Source organism: Episyrphus balteatus, chromosome 3, assembly GCF_945859705.1.
Source record: "Episyrphus balteatus chromosome 3, idEpiBalt1.1, whole genome shotgun sequence".
NCBI classification, from domain to species: Eukaryota; Metazoa; Arthropoda; class Insecta; order Diptera; family Syrphidae; genus Episyrphus; species Episyrphus balteatus.
Genome location: NC_079136.1, coordinates 41,157,398 through 41,183,929, shown reverse-complemented (window position 1 = coordinate 41,183,929; position 26,532 = coordinate 41,157,398). Strand labels below are relative to the sequence as shown.

Below are 26,532 nucleotides of genomic sequence, written 5' to 3'. Positions count from 1 at the left end.
CTTAATATTACTTATTTTTTATTTGTTTCAACAAAAAGATTGTGCACTAAATTGATAGAAAATGTTGTAACGAACAATTCATTGCTTTATTTTTTGCCGTAGGACATTCTGAAGTCGAGTTATTCCCAAAAAACGATATTTTTGGGTATTTTCGCACCGGTTTTGCATGCGTTCATTTATCAATAGCTCGGCCATCTTTGGTGATAAAGAGCTCATTTTTTCTGTAAAATGCAGGACATGAACAGGGCTACAAAATAGGTTGGAAAAATGTCAATCATGATATAAGCTTTTTTCGAAATAATGACAAAAATGTGTTTTTTAACAACAAGAATTTGACTTTAAATGGCTGCCATTTTATATTTACTCACTCAAATACAATGAAATTACATACAACGATAGAAAATATTATAAGGAAGAGAATGTATGTTTATTTTTTGGTCTACGATAATCTGGAGCAAAGATATTAGCTTAGAAGTAAAATATCCCAAAAAATGCATTTTTGTGAATAACTCCGCTAAAAAGAATGATCAGGTGGTGAGAAATTGGGTTTAAGCCTTTTAAATATACCCCTATCGATCCATGAAATAAAAACAGACAGTGCCTCTCATCGCAAGGTCAAATGACGCTTTGACTGGAGTAAAAGTCCCTTAAAATATTTTTGGTGGAAGGGTGTTTTTTTTTTTTTTTAAGGGAAAAATCTGTGATGAGAGCCAAAAGTCAACATTTTCGAACATTTGACTTGACGCAAAAAATGTAAGGGGCATTGTGACTAGGTCAGACTACATTCTCTGTTGTTTGTAACCATAGTAATCTATGGTATTTAGTTCCCGGTGGATTTGTCTGAATTTTTGATATATATTTGACATCCTCCCGACCAAAATTGTACATAGGCTGAAGGTTTGAAAATAAACAGTTTTCGAGATATCAAGGTTAGAAAGTCTAAGAAATGGTATATTTTCTTGAAATTCAATGTATCTATCTTCTTATCGTGTTTTTATGATCACTGAATTTAAATTCAGAATTTCTTGAATCCAATTAGTGGTATTTTAAGGGAAAAATTATCAAAAATCTGACAAAATTCTGACATGTTTTCGGGATGACTCTTAAAGTGTCAAATACTCCTACATTATCCCTGTATTTATGGTAAATATTTATGATGAAAAAAGTCGTATGAGCTTCTCTGAAAATCTCAGCGCATAAACAGCCTAAAAAGTTACTAAAATCACTTTTTTTTTTTATTTCCGAAGTAAAATTTGGTATTACTTATAGTGGCAATTTTCATAGTGATTAAATTGGTTGTTGGATAACCTATGAATAAGTTAGAAAATAAATAAAACGAAACAAGTCCTTTGGGTGTTTTTTTTTTTTTTGTCATGCTTTATTGCAACAATAATATTTTTAAGGCAATACATATAAGGTAATAAAATAAAATATAAAAAAAAAATATTCGTTGGTTATATTCTGAGTAAACAGATAAAAATATAAAAATTAATATAACTTACATAAAATAGATACATTTTATGTACCATTCGGATTAAATGTAAAAAATAATGTGCTTGATTCCAATGCGAATCAAAAATAAATTTTTAGAAATATTAATCGATAAAAATGATTAGTTAATAAAATAATAAAAAAAATGTAAATAATTGCTAATAAATTCCATTGGAAGACTTATTGGTTATTGGTTTATTTTTGTCTTTGAGTGAAGCACCATAAATTACGGTTCTTAAACCCAATAATAAGGATTTACTAAAATAAGTAACAAAAAAAAAAATGTAAACTAAGTTTACAAAACAAAATAAGGTGATTAATCTAAGGAATACAAAAGTTGTAGAAAGAAAATATTTTGTTAGTAGGTTATGTTTTATAAATATGCAATAAGGCTTAAGAGAAAAATAAAGGCTATGCGTGATTTTTTTTTTTTTTTTTTTGGTTAAATACAAAAAGGCATAAAGGCATTGCAAGAAGGCTTAATAGGTTTTTTTTTTGTTTTAAACTCAATCTAACGATCATATATGAATATCGATTACAATTTGGGAATTTCGGTTTTGCTTTTGGCTTATTTCTAAGACTTGGAACATTTCTTGGAGGGCTTCGTTTGTTTTGGTTTTTCTTCGATTACGTCGCAGTGTTACTTTGCCTGATTTCAGTTCTCGTACTAAAGCGTCAAGACCTGTAATGTAAAAAGTAAAAAAAAAAATGTATTAGAATTTAGATTTTTGAATAATTTTTACATAAAAAAGGAGTGGGTATACATTTATGTGGGAACGATAAATAAAGCTAAACATAAATAAACAAAACTGATATTCAAACGATTTTAATTAAATGTGATAGTTGAACACTTTTAATAAATTACCATTTTTTAAATGATTGACAGTGAAGTTTTATTTCCATGGGTGTTAGAGTACTGCGTGAGTTTGCAAAAAGATAATAGATGATAGATTATGAGCAAAAATTATTTTGTTAATAGAAGCATAAGAACTAAAGAATGCAAAAAATTTCAAAAACAAGATTTTTTTAGGAAGTGTAAACATGTATGGTAGGTTAAATAAGTTTCGAAAAAAATGTAAATGAAAAATTAATTTTCTAGTGTCTACCAACAAAAAATATTTCTAAAGAGAAGAGCATGTAAACTTAAGGAAATTGATGTTAGAACACCTGATACAAGCTTATGCAAATAATTGTCCTCTGAAGTGGAATAATCAAAACTCGGAGACTTGCCGCCGCTTTTCGAGTTTAACCCGATGAGACCCAAACGCAAATCAATAGTGCTTTAAGATTCTTAGCAATTTTAACACATGCATAATTATCCTGCGGTTTATTTTTATTAGAATGACGAGTCTTTTCTGTTGCATCTAAACTGCATCTAAAAAAAAAATTGGAATTCTTTGGTGTGAACTGGGAAAGCGAATGTGAAAGTGATCTTTGGTGTCTTTGGAAAAAACAATATAGTCTAAGAGCCCAGAGCAAATTTTGCGAGTGGATGTATAACAGAAATGTGAGTATGCAGTTTTATAGCCTTATGGGCTTTATTAACGAATTCAAAGTCTGGCAGCTTCAAATCGCGGATTGATATGGTTTTCGGGGGGTTAAATAACGCGAGTTTTCTAATAAAGGTGATAAGACTAAATTATCACAAATTCACTTTCTGAATATAAGCACTTAGGCTATGTCATTTATCCTCAGCTTTAATATATCAATCTTAACGGTGCGATCAATAGAACTCAAGATATAAGCTGTTTGGTTAATAGCCTAGAGCCCAAATGAGATAATTACTCAAATTGTCTCATTTCGAATGTCGCATCGACAAGATTGAATTAATTCAGGCTTTGGGGAGATGACAAAAATTGGAAATAAATACTAGAAAAGGTGGAACGAAGTCCGCCGGGTCAGCTAGTTTTTCATAAATTGGTATTATTGAAGAAAGTTTTGACATGTAAATGTGATGTGGGGCTTCTTTTTCGCTGGATTGATTTTTAAAACTAGTGAAACCATGAAAGATCAGCATATGCAAGCATGCTTCTGAGCTGGCATTGTCAACAGGATCACGATCTTTATTACTCATTGGAATTTGGTTAGTGCTTTTCTTCATGGAATCATCAAATTTCTGTAATTTCTTGGTCCTACGAGAATTCGGGAATTTGTGGAAAAAGTCTTTGACTAAAATGATTTTCAACAACACACAGCAAATATGACTTTCAGTTTAAAACTACTGAAACGTCATCCCAGAAAGAATGGCTATGGCCGTGTCACCTAGAAGCCAAGAAAAACCCTTAGTTTTTATTATTTCAAATCTAGTACAGGTAAAATAGAACATTAAATCAACAAATAAAAAAAAAAACTGTTAAACTCATGAAACTTGGCAAAAAGTTTGCAAAAAGTTTAAAACTTGGTGAAAAAGTTTGGTTTGTAATAAGAATTAAGAATCAATAAAGTGTACAAAATTATTTTGAGTGAAAGGGTGTTTTTTTTTTTAAGATATGATGAAAATCGGAAATATGACCACAAAAATTGTTACACCAATAAAAGTTGGTAAAAATATTTCATTTATAACAGAAACCAAGAATCTAAGCAGTCTATAAAAATATTTTAGGTTAAAGGGTGTTTTTTTTTTTTTTTGGGGAAATAGGGAAAATCCGCGATAAGTCCGATAAAATCAGTGGTATAAATGGTACCCTCACGAAATTTATTAAAAATGTTGTCTTTCCCATAGGACTTACAAATAAAACAAGTGTATACCTTTTTTTTTCATGTGAAAGGGGTTTTTTTTAGGTGCAGAGAAAATATGGGTATATTTGAAAAAATTAGGAAAACAAGAGTAGTATTAGTGGTACCCTATTGAAATTCAGCAATTATGTTACTTTTGAGATTAGAAATAATAGCCTAAAGTGTCTATAAGAATATCGTGGTTAAATGGGTGTTTTTTTGAGTGTAAACAAAAATGATGAGCCACCCTAATGAAATTTGGTAAAAACATTGATTTTGGGATAGAAAGCAAAAATAAAGAGTTTTCATAAAAAAATCTAGGTGAAAGGGTGTTTTTTTTTTTTCGAAGAGACAGTAAAATCTGTAACTGTTCCCAAAAAGCCAATGATTCGTGTAAAACGTCTAAGAACTTATGTATAAACGTTTAAATAGTCATCAAAACCAAAAATAAAATGAATGAATCACAATACTTGCAAGTAAAAACAGGTGAATATGTAGTAATTTTTACTCCAATTCAATTTTTGAATGCAAAAATTCTTGACCTAAACACCATCTATTCTAATTGATAATTTCAGAATGCATGACAAAGACAGTCCTGTAGCAAAAGTTTGAAGTTAATTTTTCGATTACAAAAAAAAAAAAAAAAAAATATTGCGTATACGCCATAGAAACCAAAAAAAAAATATAATTTACATCTTTTTCATATATGCAGTGAGATTGGCTTTTTTAACCAATTAATATTGAAAGTTTGAGTGATACATCAATAAATTGTGTGTGTAAGAAAGTTTATGGACTGGAGCTATGTTTATTCCACTCAGACCAGACCGATCATCTCACTCCTTTTAGTGGTGCTATGTTCCTTTTAGTCCATTAATTCGAAAAACTTCTACTTGAGCTGGCTTTCTAGTAATGTAGTGATTCTAACCCAGAACAGGATTTGCAATTTATCAAGCAAACACGAGTTTTTTTGTGCATTCGTTGATCATATACGGAGGATGATGAGTGGAAAGTTGTTGACGCTGGCCCAGAATTGAATTAATTTAATCGGGGTTTCGTTTGTCTTTTTCAGACGTGGAGAGAGGCTGCATTTTAATTGCACCTCAAAAAATACAAAAATCAATTTACTACCTTTTATCATTGAAATCTTAAATTCAAATTGGTCAATATTAGAGATTTAAGCTTTTACAACTCTACTCATCATCAGACCCGCCAACACACAGGTATTATCACTTGTATCTTTATTTTGGTCCATTTTTTTCATTCTGTTGTGCTAATTATTTTTTCTAGCATTAATGTTAAAGATGATGAACTGGAAATTTTTTATAAATGTCACTCTTTTATTAGTAGAAATAAAAGAAATCACTTAACCTGACCTTGACATTTTCTCGAAACATAACTCAAAGAACGAAATCAAAGCTCATGAGATTTTTCCAAACAACCTACACGAGAAAACCCTTATTGCCTCAATATAAATAATTGAGAGATGGAATTTAATTGACACGCAAAAATAATTACCCAACTAATAATCATATCCAATTAACAAGGGAACCAAAAGAGTTCTTTTCCTTTTGTTGGCCATGAGAAATGATTTCTGTGTTATTATGTCGATGTCGGTCGTTCTAACAACACACAAAACCCCTCAAAAAAAAAAAGAAAAACATCACATCCAAACCAAACTCTAATGATTCGCATACAACGCAACGCAGCAGCTCAAGGCTTTCCCGAATCCGTCTTTTCCCAACCACAACAGCACTCGACCGACCCTCTTTCCGCATTTACACACATACTCTCGCTCAAACAATGCTTATTTTTTTTTCTGTATAAAAACAAAAATCAATTGGGCGTTCCACGGGAAGAGGATGGGTTTTTGGTGGTGGTGCAAAAGAGGGTTTGGATAAATAAGTTAAGTCGACAAGTTGACAATTTGAAAACAGTACCCTCGGGAAGCAACGATAGATGGATGTGAATGTATCGCTCCGCTGCTGTATCCAGGGGGAACAACAGCGACAACCACAGCAAACCACAAATAACAACCAAAACATTCCAAAATAATGCTCTGAAAGCAAGAGCAAACCAAACGAATCGGGAACATTATGTTGTGGAAAGCTGTACTATATTCGTTTGATGGCATCGTAAGGATGCTCTGGCTTGACGTTCGTTGAAAAGAAAGTCAACTCTGCAGTTGCCAAATGATACATGAGTCCACTTAAAGCTCTGAAAAAAAAACAATTTAATTTTTTTTTTGGTTTTTTCTTTCGGTGAATGTCAAGAATAAAAATAAAACTAAGCTCCAGAAAGCGTGTGTGTACAAAACTAGATTTTTTTTGTACCCGTACACTTTCTGTTTTAACTTGAAAAAATAATGGTTGATAGTTGGAAATTTAAAGGCTATTTATGAATTCCTTTAAAAAATCTCTTATTTGCTGCGAATTAAAGATTTTCAATGAATTTAAAGCATTCAATTTTTCATTTATTTTTTGTCCCTTAAATATTTTTTGGATGCCGTGAATTTTCATTTTCATCGATTTTCACTGGACATCTTTTAAAACATCATTTATCTTGAATCTAAGATAACTTTTGTGCGCTTTCCCTTTCATAAACAGTTCCTTCCGACCTTTTTTCAGCATATAAATTATGGCTAAGAAATTACTTCTTCGCTATCGAAAATTTGTAACTATAATTTGGTCAAACAAGGTATTCCATTTTCAAACAAGTGTATACGACCTAAATGTGAACTTTATTCTTCTTTTTGTTGTTGTTTGAGTTTGATTCTTTGAATTTTCTCATTAACAGTCATTTAGATAAAGAACTACCACATGTGTCTTATAATTTTATTGATTTTCCAGACTTCCCACAAATTAGATAAATCTTAAGGACATCACAATTCGTCCATTTCATCGATGTGCCGACTAATGAGGCTTTCCGGGAAGTGTAGAAAATGTTCATATGTATTTATGTAGTGTGGTGACCAATTAGGTCGTCCTTAATTAATATCGATGGGTTCATTTTTTTTCTAAAGAAAAATATATTGTGTTGGAAGGAAATTCTATTTTCATTACACTGCCCAACACACAAAAATTTTCCAGACCGTTGTTTATCATTTCTTACTAAGTTTAGGGTGCTGATTCCAAAAATGACATTAGTTTTTTTCTAGCAGCTCTAGTTTTTAAATTATTCATATATGAAAATTCATAGAAGTTCATACAATTTTTTTTTGTTAAATTTTTTTTTGTATTTTTATTTTACAAATTTTTCCAAACAAAACTTTTAAAACGCTTGTAATAATGAAATCTAAAAAAAATAGTATGAAACTACCCCAAAAATGTGAAAAATTAAAATATTTTAAAAAATAAAAAAGAGCTCCTAGAAAGCAACCAGTGTGATTTTAGCCAAATGCATTAGGTTCGATAAGAAAATTTCTGGAAAATGTTAACAAACAGTTTATATAAGCATAACTTTAAAATAAGTAACTTAAAAATAAGTGGAAAACTAAAATATTTCAAAAAATAGAGCTCCTACAAAAAAATGAATGTGATTTTTAGGTTTACTGACCCCAAATACATTGAGTTTAATATAATTTTTTCTGGAAAACTTTAAGAAAAACTTAAAAATTAGTATGAATATTTCCCCAAATGTGAAAAATTAAATATTTGCAAAAACTAGAGCTGCTAGAAAGAAACCAATATTATTTTTGAGCTTACTGAACCCAAATCTATAAAATTTGATATAAATCTCTCCCGAAAATTTTAAAAAGTTGAAAATTTTTGGCCAGTGTTATCAATACAATTCGAGAAGTGTTCAAGTTTAATAGAAATCGTATTTATTGTATACCTACTGGTTAACAAAATCAAATTGTTACGTTCATATTTTTTTTTTTTTTGAGTAGGAAATATTGACCATTTCTGAATCTTGATCTGGTTTCAGAAAAATTGAGCAAGTAATTTTTTTCTCATTAACTTGAAAAAAAAAAAAAAATAAAATAAATATTCAGTTTACTAGTTTAAAAACAATTAAATTACTAAGCTTACTAATTTAACTCAAATGTGGAGGACTTATTCATTAATTTGTACCAACATTTTAAGCGGTTGCTAAAAATTGCGAGCTTTTAATGCAAAATTCATGAAAGAATATATATTTTTAATTTAAGATTTAGAGCCAATTTTTCAATCTTCTAATAAACAGTCAGTTAACTGTCCGACGAATAAAGTTATTAGGCTCATAAACAATCAGATAAAAACATTGAATTTTTCAATCAAGAATAATTTATTCTACAGAATAACAAAAAAAAATTGTCAAATTCAAAAATATTTAAAATTAAACGTCACTTTTATTCATGATTGTTTTTGTTTTTTTGTGTTTCACTGTATTTTTTTTCAAAATTCTTTCAAAACAGCTTTGACAACTGACACAATATTTTTGTTGAGATTATTCCTTAGAATAATTTTTATTCGTCTCTGAAAGAAGCAGATAGTTTTATAAATAGGAATAAGGTATATCTGCTTGTTGAAAAATTGATTTTTTCTCTATCCTTAGGAATAACTACTAACTGACTGTTTAACTGACTATTGAAAAATTGGCCCTTAATAAATTAAATATATTCGGCCGAATAGTTCCGCAAACTTCCGCAACATTCGGCACATGCACATCTTTGGCCCAATATTCGGCCGAATATTTGGCTATTTGGTATTCAGCCGAATGTTGCGGTAGTTTATGGAACTAATCGGCTAGGTTTATCCAACCGAATATCCGGCGGCATCTCCATCCAAAACTATCTCTAACGGATAAGTCGTTAGAGAGAAATTCAGAATAAAGGAAAACGGTTCCATGAAAGGTACCGTTTAATAAAGGTTCAAACTAACATAAAAAAGATATTGAATTGAGAAAAATCAATTTAACTTGATGAAAAAAAAATATTTAATTGATTTGAATTCAATACAGAACTGCAGAAATTTCATATAGAACTACTACTATAGAAAGAAACTTATCTGTTGGTTTTTTACCCAAATGTTCAAATTTCGACTTGGTTTCAAATCGCTTTAAATTTTTAATTTGTTAATAAATTCGCTTATTAAATAAAATTTTACAAATGTCCACCACTTTTTTTTTCATTTTTTCCTCTGAATTTGAAAAGAAGATGTAATTACTTTACAGACGTAATTACTTTCAGATCTATGAGATGCACATGCACACTGAACGTGCTAGGATGTGGAAAGGAAGACGTGTAGATTTCGTAACTAGCTTTTGCTAGTATTTGAAATTGCATATTATTTGAATTTTTTTTTAGCTCGATGAGTAAATCGTTTCTGCAGGTGACATTTTCTCAGTTTTGAATATTTGTATTTTGAAATACAAATTAACATTTGATGATTTTGAAAACATGTTGCAAAGTTTGGTATTTGCCACGTATTTGAAGCAATTTTTTGGGTTTTTAATCAAAAATAGCAACCTTCAATTGTTATACTTAAATTTTGTGATAGTACTCGTAAATAAATACAGTTGAAACTCGATTATCAGGGATTCAATTAACTGGGACGCTCTATTATCCGTGATGAAATTATTTGACATTCTTTCTCGACAATAAAGAAAATGTATTTATTTAACCCTTTGCTTCCTAGTGGTTTCAGCATGAAACCACGTATTAATTACTTTGTTATTTTTTTTTTTTACTATAAAATGGACTTCTCCTTTTATACTCTCAGCTTAAAAAATTCCTTATACAATGTTATTACTAGTACAATCATTATTTTTTCATTTAAGTGTGTAATAAGAAAACATCAAAACTTTTTTTCAAGATATTTGTATTTTTTTCCGGGAGCAAAGGGTTAAACTCTATTATCCGTTATAAACTCTACTATCCGTTACATGAGGACAGAGGAAGATCCTTCACTTCTCCAAACTAACGGAATTTCGTATCTATTAAATCTTACAGACACGCATGTTTTGTTTTGTATCTAGGTTTGTATTGGATAATGTTCGGTTTTAGTTGGAAAACCGTAAGTCAAGCAAGTCAAGTTTTTTTTGTTAAGGGCAAATAAAAGATCACGTAAAGTTTTATCAATACAAAACAAAATGGATTTGACAAATTAACTTAATAAAAGTAGTGTGCCCATGAAAACTTAGCTAAAATATACAAAATCGGCAGTCAAAAATAAAGAAAAGATTTTCAATTTTTTTTTTTGTAGAGGGTCTTTTTTTTTAACTTAGTTCTTTTTTGTAAGTAGAATTTTCCTGGAAAACTCATCAGGATATATTGCTATTTCACCGCATTTACATTAATTAAATCGAAAAAAAAAACATTGGGTAAGACCCCAGTCACACAATAATGCAACAATTTTTTAATTTTCTTTAAAGTTCATAACATTCGTCGGCACAACGCCAAAACCGCATTTTTTGACATTTTCCTTTTATTGCGTCATTTAACTTTTATCGATCAATCTATTCCCTTTATCGACCCCAATCCTCCATTTGTTGCCTAGAAGCTTAAACTATCAATTTCCTTTGCACGAGATTTCATAATTACTCCAGTCAAAGCGTCATTTGACCTTGCGCACAGAGGCACTGTTAGTTTTTATTTCATGGATCGATAGGGGTAGGCCCTTTTTTCCGACGCTTTGACTGGAGTAAATATTGCTTGAGTTTAAAAAACTTTGAAGACTTTTTCTAAAAACTACAACTTTCAAGATTCGTGGTTTTGCCTTTGTGCCCACGATTTATATAGGTATTCAAACAAAAAAATTAATTGTTACGTATTATGGAATAATTTTCTGTTTGTTTTCTAGTTTTTGAAATAATTTTTTTTAATTAAAACTTAAATACATATAATTTTTTTTTTGAAAAAAAAAGTTCTATTATCCGGGATTTTCGATTATCCGTAATGAGCTCGGTCCCTACCATCCCGGTTAATCGAGTTTCAACTGTAATATAAAAATCCATGCGGAATAAAGATTTAATGATTTCCATCCAATTTCAATTTTTTGTTCCAGTCCTTCATAATATATTCACTTTTGACTGACTTCTCACAATTTTTAATATCGTGAGAGTGGTTTACAAAGGTGATCAGATTTTTTTTACTTTTTAATAAAAAAGGTTACACATACACCACAGTGACCCATACAAATTACAGGAATTTCGTTCATAATTTTTTTTGTATTTTATTTAGAATACAATTCATTTTTTTAACAATTTAATAATGTAAATTGCAAGTAACAGAACAAACAGAGTATATTAATTTTTTTTTTTTTTTTTGTAGACAGTTTTTTTTTTATGAATATCCCAATTGAAGAGGTTCAAATATTAATCAAGAGTTTGCATATTTCGTTTGAAATTTAAGTTGATCAACAAAATTTTTAAATGATTTCAAGATTTTTTTACAATAAATTTAGCTTATAAAAAAACAAAAACTTAAAGAGCAAGGAGGTTTGACATAATTATATTGCGTATCAATTTCTTTTTTAACGTACTATCGATGTTTTCTTTAAAATTTCATATTTTCTTTAAGATTTCCTTGTTTCATTACAAAATATCTAAATTAAGATGGAGCAAAGGCATATCTTGTTGCCCTCATCTAGATAAATATTATAATATTTTAAAATAGAAATTTCAATTCATCCTCCTGCTTCCTCTTTATATCTTCTTCGAACGTATGTAATCATGTGTTATAATGCGATTGTAGGTAGTATATCCTTATTTAAAAACAAAAATTTTATAATTGAAACCAAACAAAGTAAAAATTTCTAACTTTAAGCTTCAACCCACAGAGCCGAAGATAGGATATACTCAACTCGTATATACCAAAATGCAACCCTTGACAAGTAAAATTTTCAACAAAAAAAAAAAATGTTATGTGTTTTCTACCATCATCAGAGAGCAAGTAGCACAAATCACATTCCCCATTCTTGTTTTTATTTTTTTTTTTTTATATATGAATCCTCAAAATATTCTTCATTTTCAAATACAAAATAAGAAGTAGAAAAAAAAAAGACAACAGAATTATATTTAACAACAACAATGAGAAGATAAAAAAAAAATTGAAAATAAAAATCCTTTTCCTTTACAACAACATATCCCTCGCGCGTTCTGTCAAAAACTCACACCTTCTTATCGTTCACTCTTGATTTGGCTGTTTTATCCTTTTTTTTTTGATTGTGTGTTATTTTTGGGGGCAATATGATGAGAAAAAAAAAAAATGAAGAAGACTTTAAGAAAGTACAAATAATAAAAAATAATAAAATCAAAAAAATAAAAATGACTCTCAAATAAATCTTCCTCCTCAAAAAAAAAAAGTAAGAAAAAAAAAAAACCCAACGGGTGGTATTTCAGAGGCAGAAAAGTAGTAGAGATTTCAAAGCATAGAAAGTGCTAAAATATATACTTTACTTATACCCCCCATAATTCCCCCTTCTGTTATTGTTGTTGCTAGAGCTTCAGATGCTTGAGTAGAACCAAAGCAACAAACAACTAAAACAGAGCAGCAAAAAGGACAAACCCTATAAGAAAGTGTGTGATGGCATTGGTATGCTTGCTTCTCGAAAAAGTACTGGTTATAAAAAAATAAAAAAAAATATATAAAAAAGAACAAGAGAAAAAAAAAAGTAAAGCATCAAATATCACCATAGCAAAATCTACACAATATATCCTTCCTAGAAAAAGAAGCTTTAGATGGCCTCCCTCCAAGGACACAAGAATACCACCCTACCACACCACACCGTATACCTACTGTACCGACACGAGACTCTTCAAAACGAAGGTAGTCGTATGGCCCAAGTACCAGCAACTCCACAGCATGTGGTCGGTCGGTTGTGAGTAGGGTAAGGGAGGGAGGGTCTAAAGAGGGTAAGGAAAATTCATTCCCATCATCAACTATATAGAGAGAAAGAGAATACAAATTCAAACAGTGGGTGGTAAAAAGAAGCCACAAAATCCCTCCAAGTTTCTTCTTCTCTCCCCTACTCTGTTTCCATACTTCTTTTCGCTCCTGAGCCAGTATCATCATCACAGTATAGTGACTCTGAGTGAGTGGAGCAGAGCACAACGACACAACAAACCAAGACGACGAGGGATTGGCATAGAATGTCATGCTTCTGATATACCCTCAGACTCCCTCTCACAACTCCCCTATAATATCACAGCAGCAACCGTATAGCCAGCATCAGAGAGGAATCCTTCGTAGAGTATAGTAGTATACAAGGAATAGGCGGCAAAAATATAGAATCAGCCAAAAAGTTGTGTTGTGTTGTGCTCGTTGCGTTGCGTTGTGCCAAACGAATTATATTCGTTTTTTCGTCCTCGTACGTTGCACAGTGTTGCTTGCTGCTACTGCTCTAGTAGTCGCACGACGACAACATTCACATTCACAGGACACTCTCATATTATATCCTGCTTGCCTATACTTTACGACTGATTGATTTTTATTCGTGTCGCGTTCTTGTCGAATAAACACCGCATTCCTATATCCTTTTCGGTTATTTTTTGTACTAGAACAAAAAAAAAAATTGAAAAAAAATATCCCACAAACACTTGAGCCAGGATTATTAAATAAAAAAAAAAAAAAAAATAGAAATCCCCACACATCCTTGTTTTTGTTTATACCTCTATGATGATGGTTGTTTCTTTTTTTTTTAATTTTTTTTTTAGTGCAATTTTATGGGTTATTTGTTGATCCTTGTGCCTTGTGTCTGGGATAAGTGTTTGAGGCTTTTGTGTTTATTTTATGGTTAAAGTGATTACTGTGTGTTACACTACAATATAAAGCGAGTTTTATTCGTGCTGTTATTTGGATTAAAAAAGGATATACACAAGGATAACACAGTCACAGAAGAGAAAAATTGTCATCAAAAAAAGGACACGAAAGCCGATAGAGATATATCGACATCGATGAGCTGAGTTGAGTAAGTGTGTGCGCCCTATTAAAGTTTAAAAATCAAATTTACGCTATAAAAAGAAATGATTATTATGATGATGATGATGTCCTCGTATATTTCCTATCCTTCATCATCATAATAATCATCATTGTCAATAAAATAGTGATAGAGAGATGGCTCTCATGATGATGATGATGATGATGATGACTAAAAATCATAAATTCGATCGATATTTTATATTTAATATACTTGTTGTTTGTTATATTTTATTTGCCTTGGCTCTGATATGGTGTGGCACTGATTCACCTGCACTATACTTATAGTTCTCCATAAGGATATTGTAGGTTTGTCAGTATGTACGCATATTTTATATACCATCCTATCGATATATACATATACACATACCTGTTGTTGGTATATGAATATAAGTTCTTGGTAACCCTCACTTTTCCTCGACCTAAGTCGTTCTCTCAATATATATTGGGGAATGAAGCAATCGTAGAATTAAAAAAAAAATAAAGAAAAAAAAAAACAGATTCCTTTCGTTTTTTTTCCCCGTGTCTTTTGATTATAATCAAGGACTCGAAAAAAAAAAATTATACCTTTACCCAAGTTAAAAAGGTGGAAGAAAAAAGAATGAAGGAAGAAAAAAAAAAAGGAAACCTAGTTGTTAATAAGAAAAACGAGTGGATAATTAAGACACACAGCGAATTGTATCCTGGAATGGGGGAGGTGGTGGTACAATAAACCAAGACTCATTTTCCTCCTTATTCTTCCCTCTACCTCAATTGAGGTAGAATCGCCGCCTTGTTTTGTTATTTTGTTGGTGTGTGTGTGGGTATAAAACACCATAGACCAGAACCAGACTACCGCATCGTAAAATCAACATCTTATCACTAGTTAAAATACCTATAGTCCTTGGTTACAGGTATATATCAGTGTGTAAGTACAGGAAAATACAATTTCATGGTTTAGAGCGAGTAAATATCAAAGATTGAATTAAAATACAAAAATAGAATGGATTATATTGGGGTTGTAAGTTGTTGCTCTTAAGTCGTAGATTGTAATTAATAAGGTCAAAGAGTTATGCTAAAACCCCGAAAACCCATATTCCGAGACGTATAACTCTTCAAATAAAGGAATAGTTCAGTTAAATAGTGACGCAGGTGATACAAGGTAATAAATTCCATTCATAGCTCTCAGTTATGAGTTCTATATGAGCAATATTCTATACCCGAAACACTTTTATTGTGGCTTTTCGCTATGTGATTTCCTTTTCTTTTGTGATTTCCGGGAGAATACTTGTGAAATATTGGAAAGAAAAACTTCACTTTGCTGAAATTTAAAGCCATTTATTCTTTGTTCACTTAATTTTTTGGATGCAAATAGTTTTAAGTGGAAAGTTAAAAATACATTGGAATGATATTCACAATAACTTTGAACAATGCGAGCGAATAAAATTATTTGGAATGAGTTCGATTTGTTTAAAGCGGCTTTCAAATAAGTCAAGTTTGGTGTGGTGTACTAGACTGAAATGTATACTATTAGTATTAGCTTTAATCAAAGCTGAATTTAATGAAACACAAACCAGGGTTGTAAAAATATCAATTAAACAAATCATTTGAAATTAAAAAAAAAATATTTATTTCAAATTAAAAATTTTGTAGCAAAGCATGAAAAAAAAATTTCAATGCAAAATGTATGCACTCAAAAAACTCAAAATTTTAATGAAAATCTACATTACGGTGTTGGAGAAGTTAAAAAAAAAAGTCATCATGGATACAGACGTGCGTCTGTAAATCAATCTAGGAGAAAGTTTGATCATCAAAACTTCCTATGATTTTTGTGTAAATTCTAAGACCCTTTTTTACTTGCGATATAGGTACTATAGGGCAAGTTTAGGATTCGTAAAAAAAATCGAACTCGAGATAACAATTTTACATGTCATTACGATGATGGAGAATGCCAAAAAAGTGGGTCCGGCAATTCTGTCTGTCTGTCTGTGTGTACCTCAAACTACCACCTAAACGAATGGAGCGATTTCCTTCAAACTTGGTAGTTAACAGTTTTGGGTGAATCCTTAGAGAACAAATTGAAATTTTTTTTTTACGACCAAAACTAACGGTACCTTTCATATAACGGAAATAGAAAAGTTAATTTTTTTTTTCAAAAACGGCTCTAAAGATTTTGACTAAAATTTTTGTGTGTAGTGTAACACATAAAAGCTTCCTTTGGAAATAAAAAAAATATTTTTTGAACCGTTATTAACTGTACCTGCCATAGAATGGTTTTTTTTATTTATGAAATTCTCGTAAACGACAAAACATATTTCGACCAAAATTTTTATACAGAAACGTTTAAACTATCGTTATTTAAAACAACTTTAAATTTTTCAAAAAACACATTTTTGATTTTAAAAAAATATTTCAAATTTTTTTTTTTTTAAAATCAATTTTTTGGAAACGGGTTGGTAAAAAAATTTTGAAATTCCGTTTTTATCTGTAAATTATTTATTTCTTCAAAATGGCATACCAACTTTTTTTTTGAAAAATGTTAAAAATTTTTTCTATATAAAAAATTATTTTTTTAAAAAACGTCTCTAACGATTTTCGAAAAAAAAATTTCTAAAAATTCCTTTTTATACAAGAAATAAAATGGCATACTTAGTTTTTTTGTAAAAGATCATTTAAAACGGTATTTAATATTTATAAAAATAGATTTTATTTTTTTTTCCACTTATGAAATTCCGTGAAAATATCATATACCTTATTTTGTTCAATGAAAAGCTTTAACATTAGAGTAACTTTTACCATAAGAGCAAGTACGTGCGACCCCAGTGGTGCAATTTATTTTTAATCTCGTTTCTAACAAATTTGAGATATTTATTTTGCAAATTATAATTTTTAAGTTAATAACATTTATTTTCTTCACAATTTCATGCTAAATTTCAAACACCTATTTCTTATCATTTTTAAGTGTTAATATGCATTATAATTTTCAAAAAAAAGTTTAAAGAAATAAAAACATTAATAAATTTAATAACATATAATAAATTTGTTGCCAAACTTAATTTCATAGCCATTATTAAAAACAGACATGGAATTATCATTATAAAATAAAGTTGAATTAGCAATAAATTGGTTCTTGAAATTTCTAAAAAATTGTTTTCATACATTTTTTTTTCTTTAATATTTCAATATATTTGATTGAAAATATTAAAGAAAAAAAGTTACGCATACACCCCAGTGACCGAACTAACTAATAGCTTACTAAATTGAATGGATGTACTTTATTTTTTAATTATGTAAGGGGTAATAACACTTTGTAGATACGAAATCGTTTCACTATTTTCATCAGCGTAGAATACAAAAGAAAAACATTATTTTCTTTTGGATTTTGTTCAGTTTGATATACTTAATCAATAGGTAACAGAATAGGATAATGTGAAACTTTTCAATGATAAAATGGTGGCGTAATTCAGGATGATCATATTCCATCGGGCGACCAACTAACTCCTACAGTTTTTAGCCGATCGGGCTGATATTTCTTGTGAAGATTAAAAATACTATTCCCCAGTGAATATAAAGTTTTGTGATTTATAAAGTTTTAGAGAAATGGCATTAGTTTGAAAAAAAAATTCATTTATTCCAAAAACAGAATTCGGTGAAAAAAAGACCATAAAATCGTTGAATTTTAATATTTCAAAAAAATCTTTCACTGGGGAATAGTATTGTTAAGCTACAGACGAAATGTCAGCCCGATCGGTTAAAAACTGTAGGAGTTAATTGGTCGCCCGATGGAAGCACAGGAGTTTGCGTTCATCCTGAACTACACCGCCATTTTATCATTAATAAATTTCACATTAGCCTATTCTGTTACCTATGGATATTCTTAATCAAACTAAACAAACTCCAAAAGAAAATAATGTTTCTGCTTTGTTTTATACGCTGATGAAAATGACACTCGATTTCGTGCTTACAAAATGTTATTACCCCTTAAGGTCAAATTATTTAAACACTATAGCATTTAAGCAAAAAAGGAGTACCTATATGAGTCATTACATTTAAGAGTGGAAGGAGTCCATGTAAAAAACATTTATTTAATGTTCAAAATAACCACAATTAAAGAAAGGTTTTCTCATTGTTTGACAAAATATTGCAGTCAGTAGATGTGTTAATTGTAACTTGTATATTTGAACAAAAAATTTCGTTTTTTCTTTGTTTGCAAAATGCAAAATGTGATTTTTTCACTTTCAAATTTTTTTGTTGCACTTTTTGGAAAAATTGACAGTTTTGACAAAACACAATATTCGTGTTTGTAATTTTAAGATTTAAGCCAAATAATGTAGTGTTACTACAATAAATACTTTTTTACAGCTAAATATTTATTTTGTACAGGATGACGCATTTTTTTTAGCTTTACATTTTATATTGATCCTTCAAAATTTATAAGTGTTACAAAATCGAACTATTTTTTCCTTTTCGAAGAACATGGAAAAAAATCAGTGTTTGTCTAAAAAGTAAACCTGTTAAAATATGAGTCATTAATAAAAGTATTTAGATGTAGCGATTTTCAATTTTCCATGCAAATAACATTATGTGTCAAATTGATAAATTATTCTAGCATCTATAGAAAATTTAACGCTCTACAAAAAAAATTAAAATCGTTTTTCAAAGAAATAAAACAATATTTGAAATCACATTGCCCTCCAAAACAAGTGTGCAATTTCATTTGTTATATTAAGATGCATTTTTAGAAAAAAAAAAATTTAAATCGTTAGAGCCGTTTTTTTTTTAACTTATTTTTTATAAATATTTTTTTGGAAAAAAGGTTTTAAAATAAAATTGGTATGCCATTTTGTATAATACACTATCAACATCTAAAACCAAAATTTCAACAAAAAAAAATCAATGTCCGGTTTCCGAAAATTTGATTTAAAAAAAAAAAAAAATTCCAATTTTTTTCAAAAGAAACTTTAAAAACCAAATCAAAATCAACATAATGCTTATAATGTTTGAATCCGTCAATTTGGGCCTTTAAACAAAGTTTTTAAGTGTAGTATTAGAATTACAACTTCTATTGAAATTGGTCAGGGTATGTCAAAGTAACGTTTTCTTAAATCCCACATAAACGACGTCATTTAAAGATAAATCATCAGTTAGGATCCTTCGTAACTTTAAAGATTCTAATAAACATAGCAAATACTTACAGATTGTAAAACAAACTTATTCTAGGTGGAATTTTTGTGCAATTTAAAAAAAAAAATCTCAATTTTTGCGAAAATGTGTATTTATAGCAGGCTTCCTGAATTCGTTTTTCCATTGACGACACAAAATATGCAATCAGCAAGTGATGAGCAGTACATAGTGACTTGATAAAGAATAACTCAATTCAGATTGTTTCTAAAAACTCGCAAAATGTCGATTTCCAGAGTACCAGAATAAGTTCAGGAAGACCATAAGGCATCCACTCTACTGTCCAGGCTTGATAGTTTGACGAAAACTATACAAGTTGTTTGAAAGAATATTTCAATTTTCTTACTTGCAACCAATACTAGTCCTGTAGATGGAGTAAAAACGTGCTTTATTTCAAAAATACTCCCCACCTCATTCAACCCCACCTTCTTCTATATATTTTGTTTCTCCATGAAACGGAAGCCATTCAAAGGCATCAGGTTATTTTTTTGTTTTGCTTCTTTTTTTTTTTTTTGGCTTGCCAATACTACTTTATCATCGGGAGTGGTAGTTTAGTTGGCAAGTGAATTACCGTTAACGTTAGCATGATGTATTTTTTGTAAACAGCTTTTTGATGATGAGTGAAGTGTGAACGACGCACGACGACGACGACGATGATGACGAAGACTACGACATCGGCGACGTGACATTTCTTTTTGGGGGTGGCGCCTGGCGCTCTGGTATAGTGGTGGTGTTGGCTGTCTTCTGTATCATATCTCATCGGTGTCGGGCGAGTAGGAAATGGAAAGCATGAAATCAACGTTTTATAAGAATAAATGATCCACGAGATTTAGGTTTCAAATGGCTGTGCGCAATATTCCTCAATTTCCTGCCACACTTCATGGCTTCAATATGTCATGGAAAGTGTTGAAGTGGTTAAGTGTTGCCATTGCAGCAAATTTAATAAATCAAATCGAACAAAAATGTATGTAGTTGAATAATAAATTCCAGTTTAGTTTTTTAATTATTAAAAAGAAATGCTTGCAATCCTGGTTTTACAGAATTATTTTTAAATTTTTATTCAAACGTTTGAATTTTATTTTAAAAAATGGTAAGACTGTTTTACTCCACTTTTACGATAAAAGAAATTCAGTACAGGCGACTTATGGAGAAGATGTGTTGTTGTGACGCAGCGACACTCTGAGAAGCCATATAAAATTTCAGCTCGATCAAAAACTATGTATTTTGAACAGCTTACAAAATTTAGTTTATCTCCGAGTCTCTCGGATTCGTTAAACAAAATCGAACTCGAGATAACAATCAGACATGACATTGTGATAATAGAGAGAATGTCAAAAAAGTGGGTCTCACAATTCTGTCTGCCGGTCAGCTTAAACCAGTTTTGAATGGTTACCTTGATGGTAAATTGAAATTTTATATATTAGAATTAACGGATAACCGTTAGAAAAGTTACAAAAAAGGTACAAAAATGATAAAAAAGCTTCCGTGATACTTTTGTGATAACAAAACTATATTTTTTGAATCGTACCTAAGTTATTTTTTTTAATTCTGAATTTCTTGTTAACGCTTTAGCCGTTTCAGTGAATTTTTTTTTTACAATTTAAACAATCTGGGTATACACTTAGGAGTATTTTACGCAATAGCCGTTTTTAGGTGCTGCATACCATGCAAAATTTCGCGTGACCAATCAAACCATTGAGAAGGTCAGAAAATGGTCAACAAAGGTTTAGAATATTGTTTCCATTATTAGTTAAGATTTGTTAGTAGAAAAAGTTCCACATACGCCACAGTGACCCTTTAAGTTAGATATAAATAAATAAATAACGTTTGTGGTGCGACGAACTTATGAAGAACCAAAGCCTTGTATTTTGAACCACTCTTACCATCTTAACCATGAAACGCACTTTTCATAACAGTGATCACTTAAGAACTTTTTGGTTAAATTTTTAGTCGTTATATAAAACAAATATTAGACAATCTCATCTAAATAATGCTTATTTTTAAAGAAATGGCTTTAACTTTTATAGAAGAGGTTTGTGTATGACTATTTCATATCGCGCACTGATGCGCTTTTATATCCCAAAATAAAACAAAAAATTTAAATAATAAAAGCAAACGGATCGATAATGGGGGTTAATGGTAGTCATATAATCTCTTATTAATTAAATATTCAGTAAAGGTATCATTTTTGGATTTCTGTATGCCTATAATGAATGTGTACCGCCATAATCGAACTGACTATTCGGACCCGACTTTTGGCATTTTCATATTTTTGTGAGTCATTTTGGCGATATATCCTTTTATTTTTGGATACCATTTTTGAGGTCTCCCAAAAATCTAAGATTTGTTGACTTTGACTTAAAACAAAAATCACTATTGGAATTAAATTTCAAAATTGATAAAAAAAAAATTAAAGGGGCCAACCCCTAGAATAAGTTTTCAACTGAAATTTCGGAATTCATTAAAATATCTGAATTCTATTGTAGAGTGTCTCAGTCATACAACAACTGATAATCTAAATTCTTAATTCTTTTTAAATCTGTTTAAAATTTCTGCCTCACTTCACCATCTTTCTCTCGCCATAAAGGACAAAAAGAACAACAATAACAGTTCAAAATTGTTTACATCAGAAACAAACAAGAAAATATCAGAACTTCCTTAGTGAATATTCAGCCAAAAAACAGAAGAAACAAATCCGGGTATACAGCGGTACTGACATTTGAAAGAATATGAGGCAAATTTAAAATGCAACTAGTTAGCTTAAGTTTATGTTAAATTTCAACAAATATGATTTTTGTTGTTCGATATGATTAGGTTTTTATTAAATTTTTTTTTAAAGAACAATTACGAGAAAGAAAAGGAGAAATCTAGACAGTCAGGATTCAATACATTCCGAGTCCCGTTTTTTTTCCCATGAACTTTGTCTATTTTATGCCGAGGCAATTACCTCGGTATTTGTTTTTTATACACCAAAAAATTTTTTTTATTACTTTTGATTCTGTTGCAGTTGAAACTTTGAATTTGGAATAATTTGTATTTTGCATTCAATCAATACTTGTAAATTCTTTAAGACCTAATATAATTAAATAAAATAAGAAAATAGGACATCTGGCAACACTTTGACCATAAATCTTTAATGCGACTCTTATTCATGCTTAAAAAGCAACCATACCTTTATCAAATTCCCCTCATCAACTCTCGTCCCCCTTGACCGCAACCCCTCTTTCCCTTCCCTCCCACTCCCCCACACACCACCTAATTTATACATACAAACATATAAAGATAGAGATATATAAAAAATGAGTGGCCTTGTTTTGATCTGTATCTATGCGCACATGACGATAACACTGATGGAGGATGGTATGTGTATAGTAATGAACTGTATGTGACTGCGACACTTAATAGCTCACCAAGGATATGGCATGAAAGGATACGGAAATGGAATGGGGGGATGCCTATGTTTACGTGGGAAATAAGCGCAACAATAATGCGAGTGTGAGAGGCAAAAAGGCAAACGTGAAACGTGGAAAGACTACCAGATACATGTATTGTATAATTGAATGTATGTGTTTGTGTGTTTGAGTGAATAAATATTTCTTTTCGTGTGAGAATGTGGAGGAAGAAGCAAGTTCAGAGTTGACGTACCTGTTGCCGCCCCTACTTGTTGCTTCATTTGATGTTTGCAACTGCTACAGAAGCTTTCGTTGTTTCTGTTTGTTGTTGCATCATAGCCACTACCACCAGCACCAGAACCACTACCACCATTTCCTGATTGTAAATCATTCTGGGATGAATGAAGGTGGCAAGTGGAACCACCTAAAGAGGACGATGAGCTACCCGAACGAGGCTTTCTGTAAAGTGTAGAAATATTTGGAGAGTATAACAATGAAGCAGGTATTGGTGGTGGCGGTGGTGGGGGCATCATTGGCGGTGGTGGGGGTGCTTGTACTGTGGTAGGTATTGTTGCATGCAACCTATTCGACTCATTCGACTGTTGACGCTTGTAGGTTTCAAGGGTAGATTCGGCTTTTTCGGCACGGGCAAGTGCATTTTTCAATTCCTCTTCCAAAATTTCCAGTTTAATGTGCAAAGTTTTAATTTCGTCGTTAGTAGTTTTTTCAATAGCCGCTTCCATAAGAGTTTTCTACAAAAGGAAAATTAGTAAAAAAGGATTTTTTGTTTAGTAGAGAATTATATTGGATACAAATGATTAACACCAAACCGTCAAACAATACTTATTTATTTTTTAGTAAGTTAGACAAGGACTTTTTTTTATAGTTAGTAAGTGTTAGTAAAAAAAAAAAAAAACAAAATTAGGAATTTAGTCGTAGAAGAAGCAAAATTATTATTTATTAGTTAACAAGGTTTAAAATGCTTCTTAGATGGGGGTAATTATTTTAGTTCGCTGACAACACGTTCATCACAGACGATACACGAACACCGAACACATTTTCTTTTTTGATAACATACCGTCATATTGAGTATTGCTGAGCTGCTATAATAGGTTTATTAGATGGGTTGTTTCAAAAATTCCTAGGAACTTTTGAAAATTGATTGAAAGGGTTTGAAAAAGCCCGAAACTCTTTTCATTCCCTATAGGTGTATAAATAAACAGAATTATTGTTGGAAAACATTTTTCAAAAATATATGTAGGTACACATGTAGATTTTCATTTATAGAATATGAGCTCGCATCGCAGCAGATTTTTGGTAGCACGAAATGTTTGCTATATTTGGAAAGGTCTTTAATTTGTATGTATGAGATGTTCAATTCTTATACACCGAAATGGGTAGTTAAAAAAAATTAAGGCCAACAGATATAAGAAATTTAGTACCAAAGTTCAAATCAGATTAGTTTACCTCGGGCAATAAAAAAGATTTCAGAGAAATTAAAATAGGTCTCGAAAGAAGGAAAACAATTCTTATAGAAACGGTTATGTTTTATGGTTGAACAGTTTTCTTTCAAAGTAGTCGAAAAAAACGGGTAATATTTTTTAAAAACGTAATATTATGACGACGGATTCGAGTTCAGGATATCAAAAACCTTTGTTTGGTTTAGTCTCGACAGCAAAAAAAAAATTACCTTTTTAGAGCAGTGTAATTGGTTTACGGTACACCATTGAGATAATCTTGTAATAGAAAACAATCATTAATCGGATTTATGAACAAAATTTAAGAAAATATCAGGTCATTTACAAGAATAAATAACAGAAATACAAAAGATGCAATTTTAAACCGATAGAGGTTTAAGTATTTTTGTTATTACCGACCGCGACGTTTGAAAAAAATGTGAAAATCGGCTTTGTTCTAAAGTAATTAGTAATTGTTCTAAAATTACTCCACTAATTTTACATAAGTAGTCATGGTGCCTGCAGTTTAACTTACAAATTACTAGAGACTGCGATACATGTTGCGATACTATCTCAAACACAACTTAAAGACTTTTCCAAAAATACCAATTTTTCCTTGCTATAACTTATTTCTAAAATCTCCTGCGGGAACTTCGTCTATCATGAAATGTTTGTTTGAAATATAATGCGATGAAATGAAATAATTTTTAATATTGATTTATCGTTTTATTTTATTTTAGAAAGTCAATTTATGTTGCTTATTGTTATAGAATTATTTAAAAATATTTATTATCATCATTGATTGCACCAATTTTTTTTCTTTCTTACTTCATTTTTATTCCGTGTTTAATTGTAACAGATAAAAAATGTACAACTTGAAACAAAAAAATATTTGTTTTTAGCTGGAATTTCAAACTTGGTTGAAATTGTTTAAAAAAAATTAATTCATCTTAATTTTTTGAAAAAAAATTTGTATCGGAATTTAAATTTAACTCGATCTACATACATATATACAATTACCACTAATTCCTTGTGGCCTAGGATATTTTAAATAACTGGTCTATAAATCTAACGATAAAACATTTTTTCCCCATAATTCACTGTCTACAGCTAACTTTGGTCACTTTTTTCTGAATTTTTTCGGGTATGATGATAAAAATCATGCTGTTCTGAAGCAGTGTGTACTTAAATGAAGGAAAACTCAACAATCCGTCTGCACTTTAAATTCACTTTTTCTATATGAAATACAATTATTTATTTTAACCAAAGCAGAGGAGAAAGGGCACTCTTGTACGGGTTGCGCCCAGTCGATGTAGCGCATAGTGACCTATATTATATCTTTGGAAAGGTCTGAACTGAATACATTTCTTTTTTTTTTTTGTATGGGCATGTATCTCATGGAGGAAAAGTTTTTGGCGGTTTAAATTTAAGATGCACAAAAATGCAAATTATTAACTTGACTGCAGTTTCATTTATATATTTTTTTTTTCTAAAATTTACAGCAACGGATCTAAATGCTAGGGATTTTTTCTTCAAAATTATTCGTTAAAATTAAAAATTACTTAGAGGAAGTTCGACTTAGAGGGAGTCGACTGTATATTGTTTTATTGTTTGTTTTGTTATTCATTTAATATGGAATCAAACAAAATACTAGATTTTGCTCTCTAAAGAGACTGTAGCTTAGAAAAAAACAATAACGAAGAAAAATAACAAAAACAATAAAAAGTATTAAAATTATTTTTATTTTAAGTGGAGCGATTGAATATAATTCAATTTTAAAGTTCAAGTGACCTCAACTCCAAAGCGTTTCGCCCAGGTACGATAGTGAGCTTATCAACTTTAAAATTGAATTATGTATATTCAATCGCTCCACTTAAAATTAAAATAATTTTAATAATTTTTATTATTTTTGTTATTTTTCTTCCTTATTATATCAGCCTGACAAATTCCCAGAATATTAAAATTCACAGTATATTCATGCTGTGAGATTTATAAGTTGTCGGTAAACATCGACCAAAATAAGGCGTCTTAGTAAGGGTACGACAGATCTAACTGTGAGCTCACTGTCGTACCTGGGCGAAACGCTTTGGAGTTGAGGTCACTTGAACTTTAAAATTGCTTAGAAAAAAACTTTATTTATGAAAATGTTACAAAATTTCAAGTCGTTAACGCTTTTCTTTTAAAAGTATATTCTATCAAGTTATTAATCGAAACGTATTTTCGAGAATTTTTAATCCAAATGAACCGAAGAGCTTTCTCTGCATGAGTACAAACTAAGACACATAAAAAAATTTATTTCATTCATAGACCCCTTTCCAGTGCTATAAGTCATTATGTGTTACACCCATGCGACGAAATCGCCCATTCTCCTTTAATTGTTTTTGATAAAGATTATCGAAAGAAAAAAATTACACTCACCATT

General features: G+C 30.4%; 1 protein-coding gene across 1 annotated transcript; it reads right to left on the bottom strand.

Annotated features, from left to right (window-relative positions):
* Positions 1–1,363: 1,363 nt before the first annotated feature.
* Positions 1,364–23,849, bottom strand: LOC129915504 (shootin-1). Its single transcript, XM_055995065.1, has 3 exons — positions 23,732–23,849; positions 22,907–23,405; positions 1,364–2,173 (listed from the first exon to the last, which is right to left on the bottom strand). Exons 1-3 carry the CDS (start codon positions 23,735–23,737, stop codon positions 2,010–2,012), a joined length of 669 nt encoding a protein of 222 aa, XP_055851040.1. The 5' UTR covers positions 23,738–23,849; the 3' UTR covers positions 1,364–2,009.
* Between the last annotated feature and the right edge of the window lie 2,683 nt (positions 23,850–26,532).

Bases quoted from the DNA above. Each gene is read 5' to 3' on its own strand.
- LOC129915504 (XM_055995065.1), bottom strand. The intron at 2,174-22,906 runs GTACGTCAACTC...TTTACATTACAG, and splicing joins ACAAGTAGGGGCGGCAACAG to GTCTTGACGCTTTAGTACGA.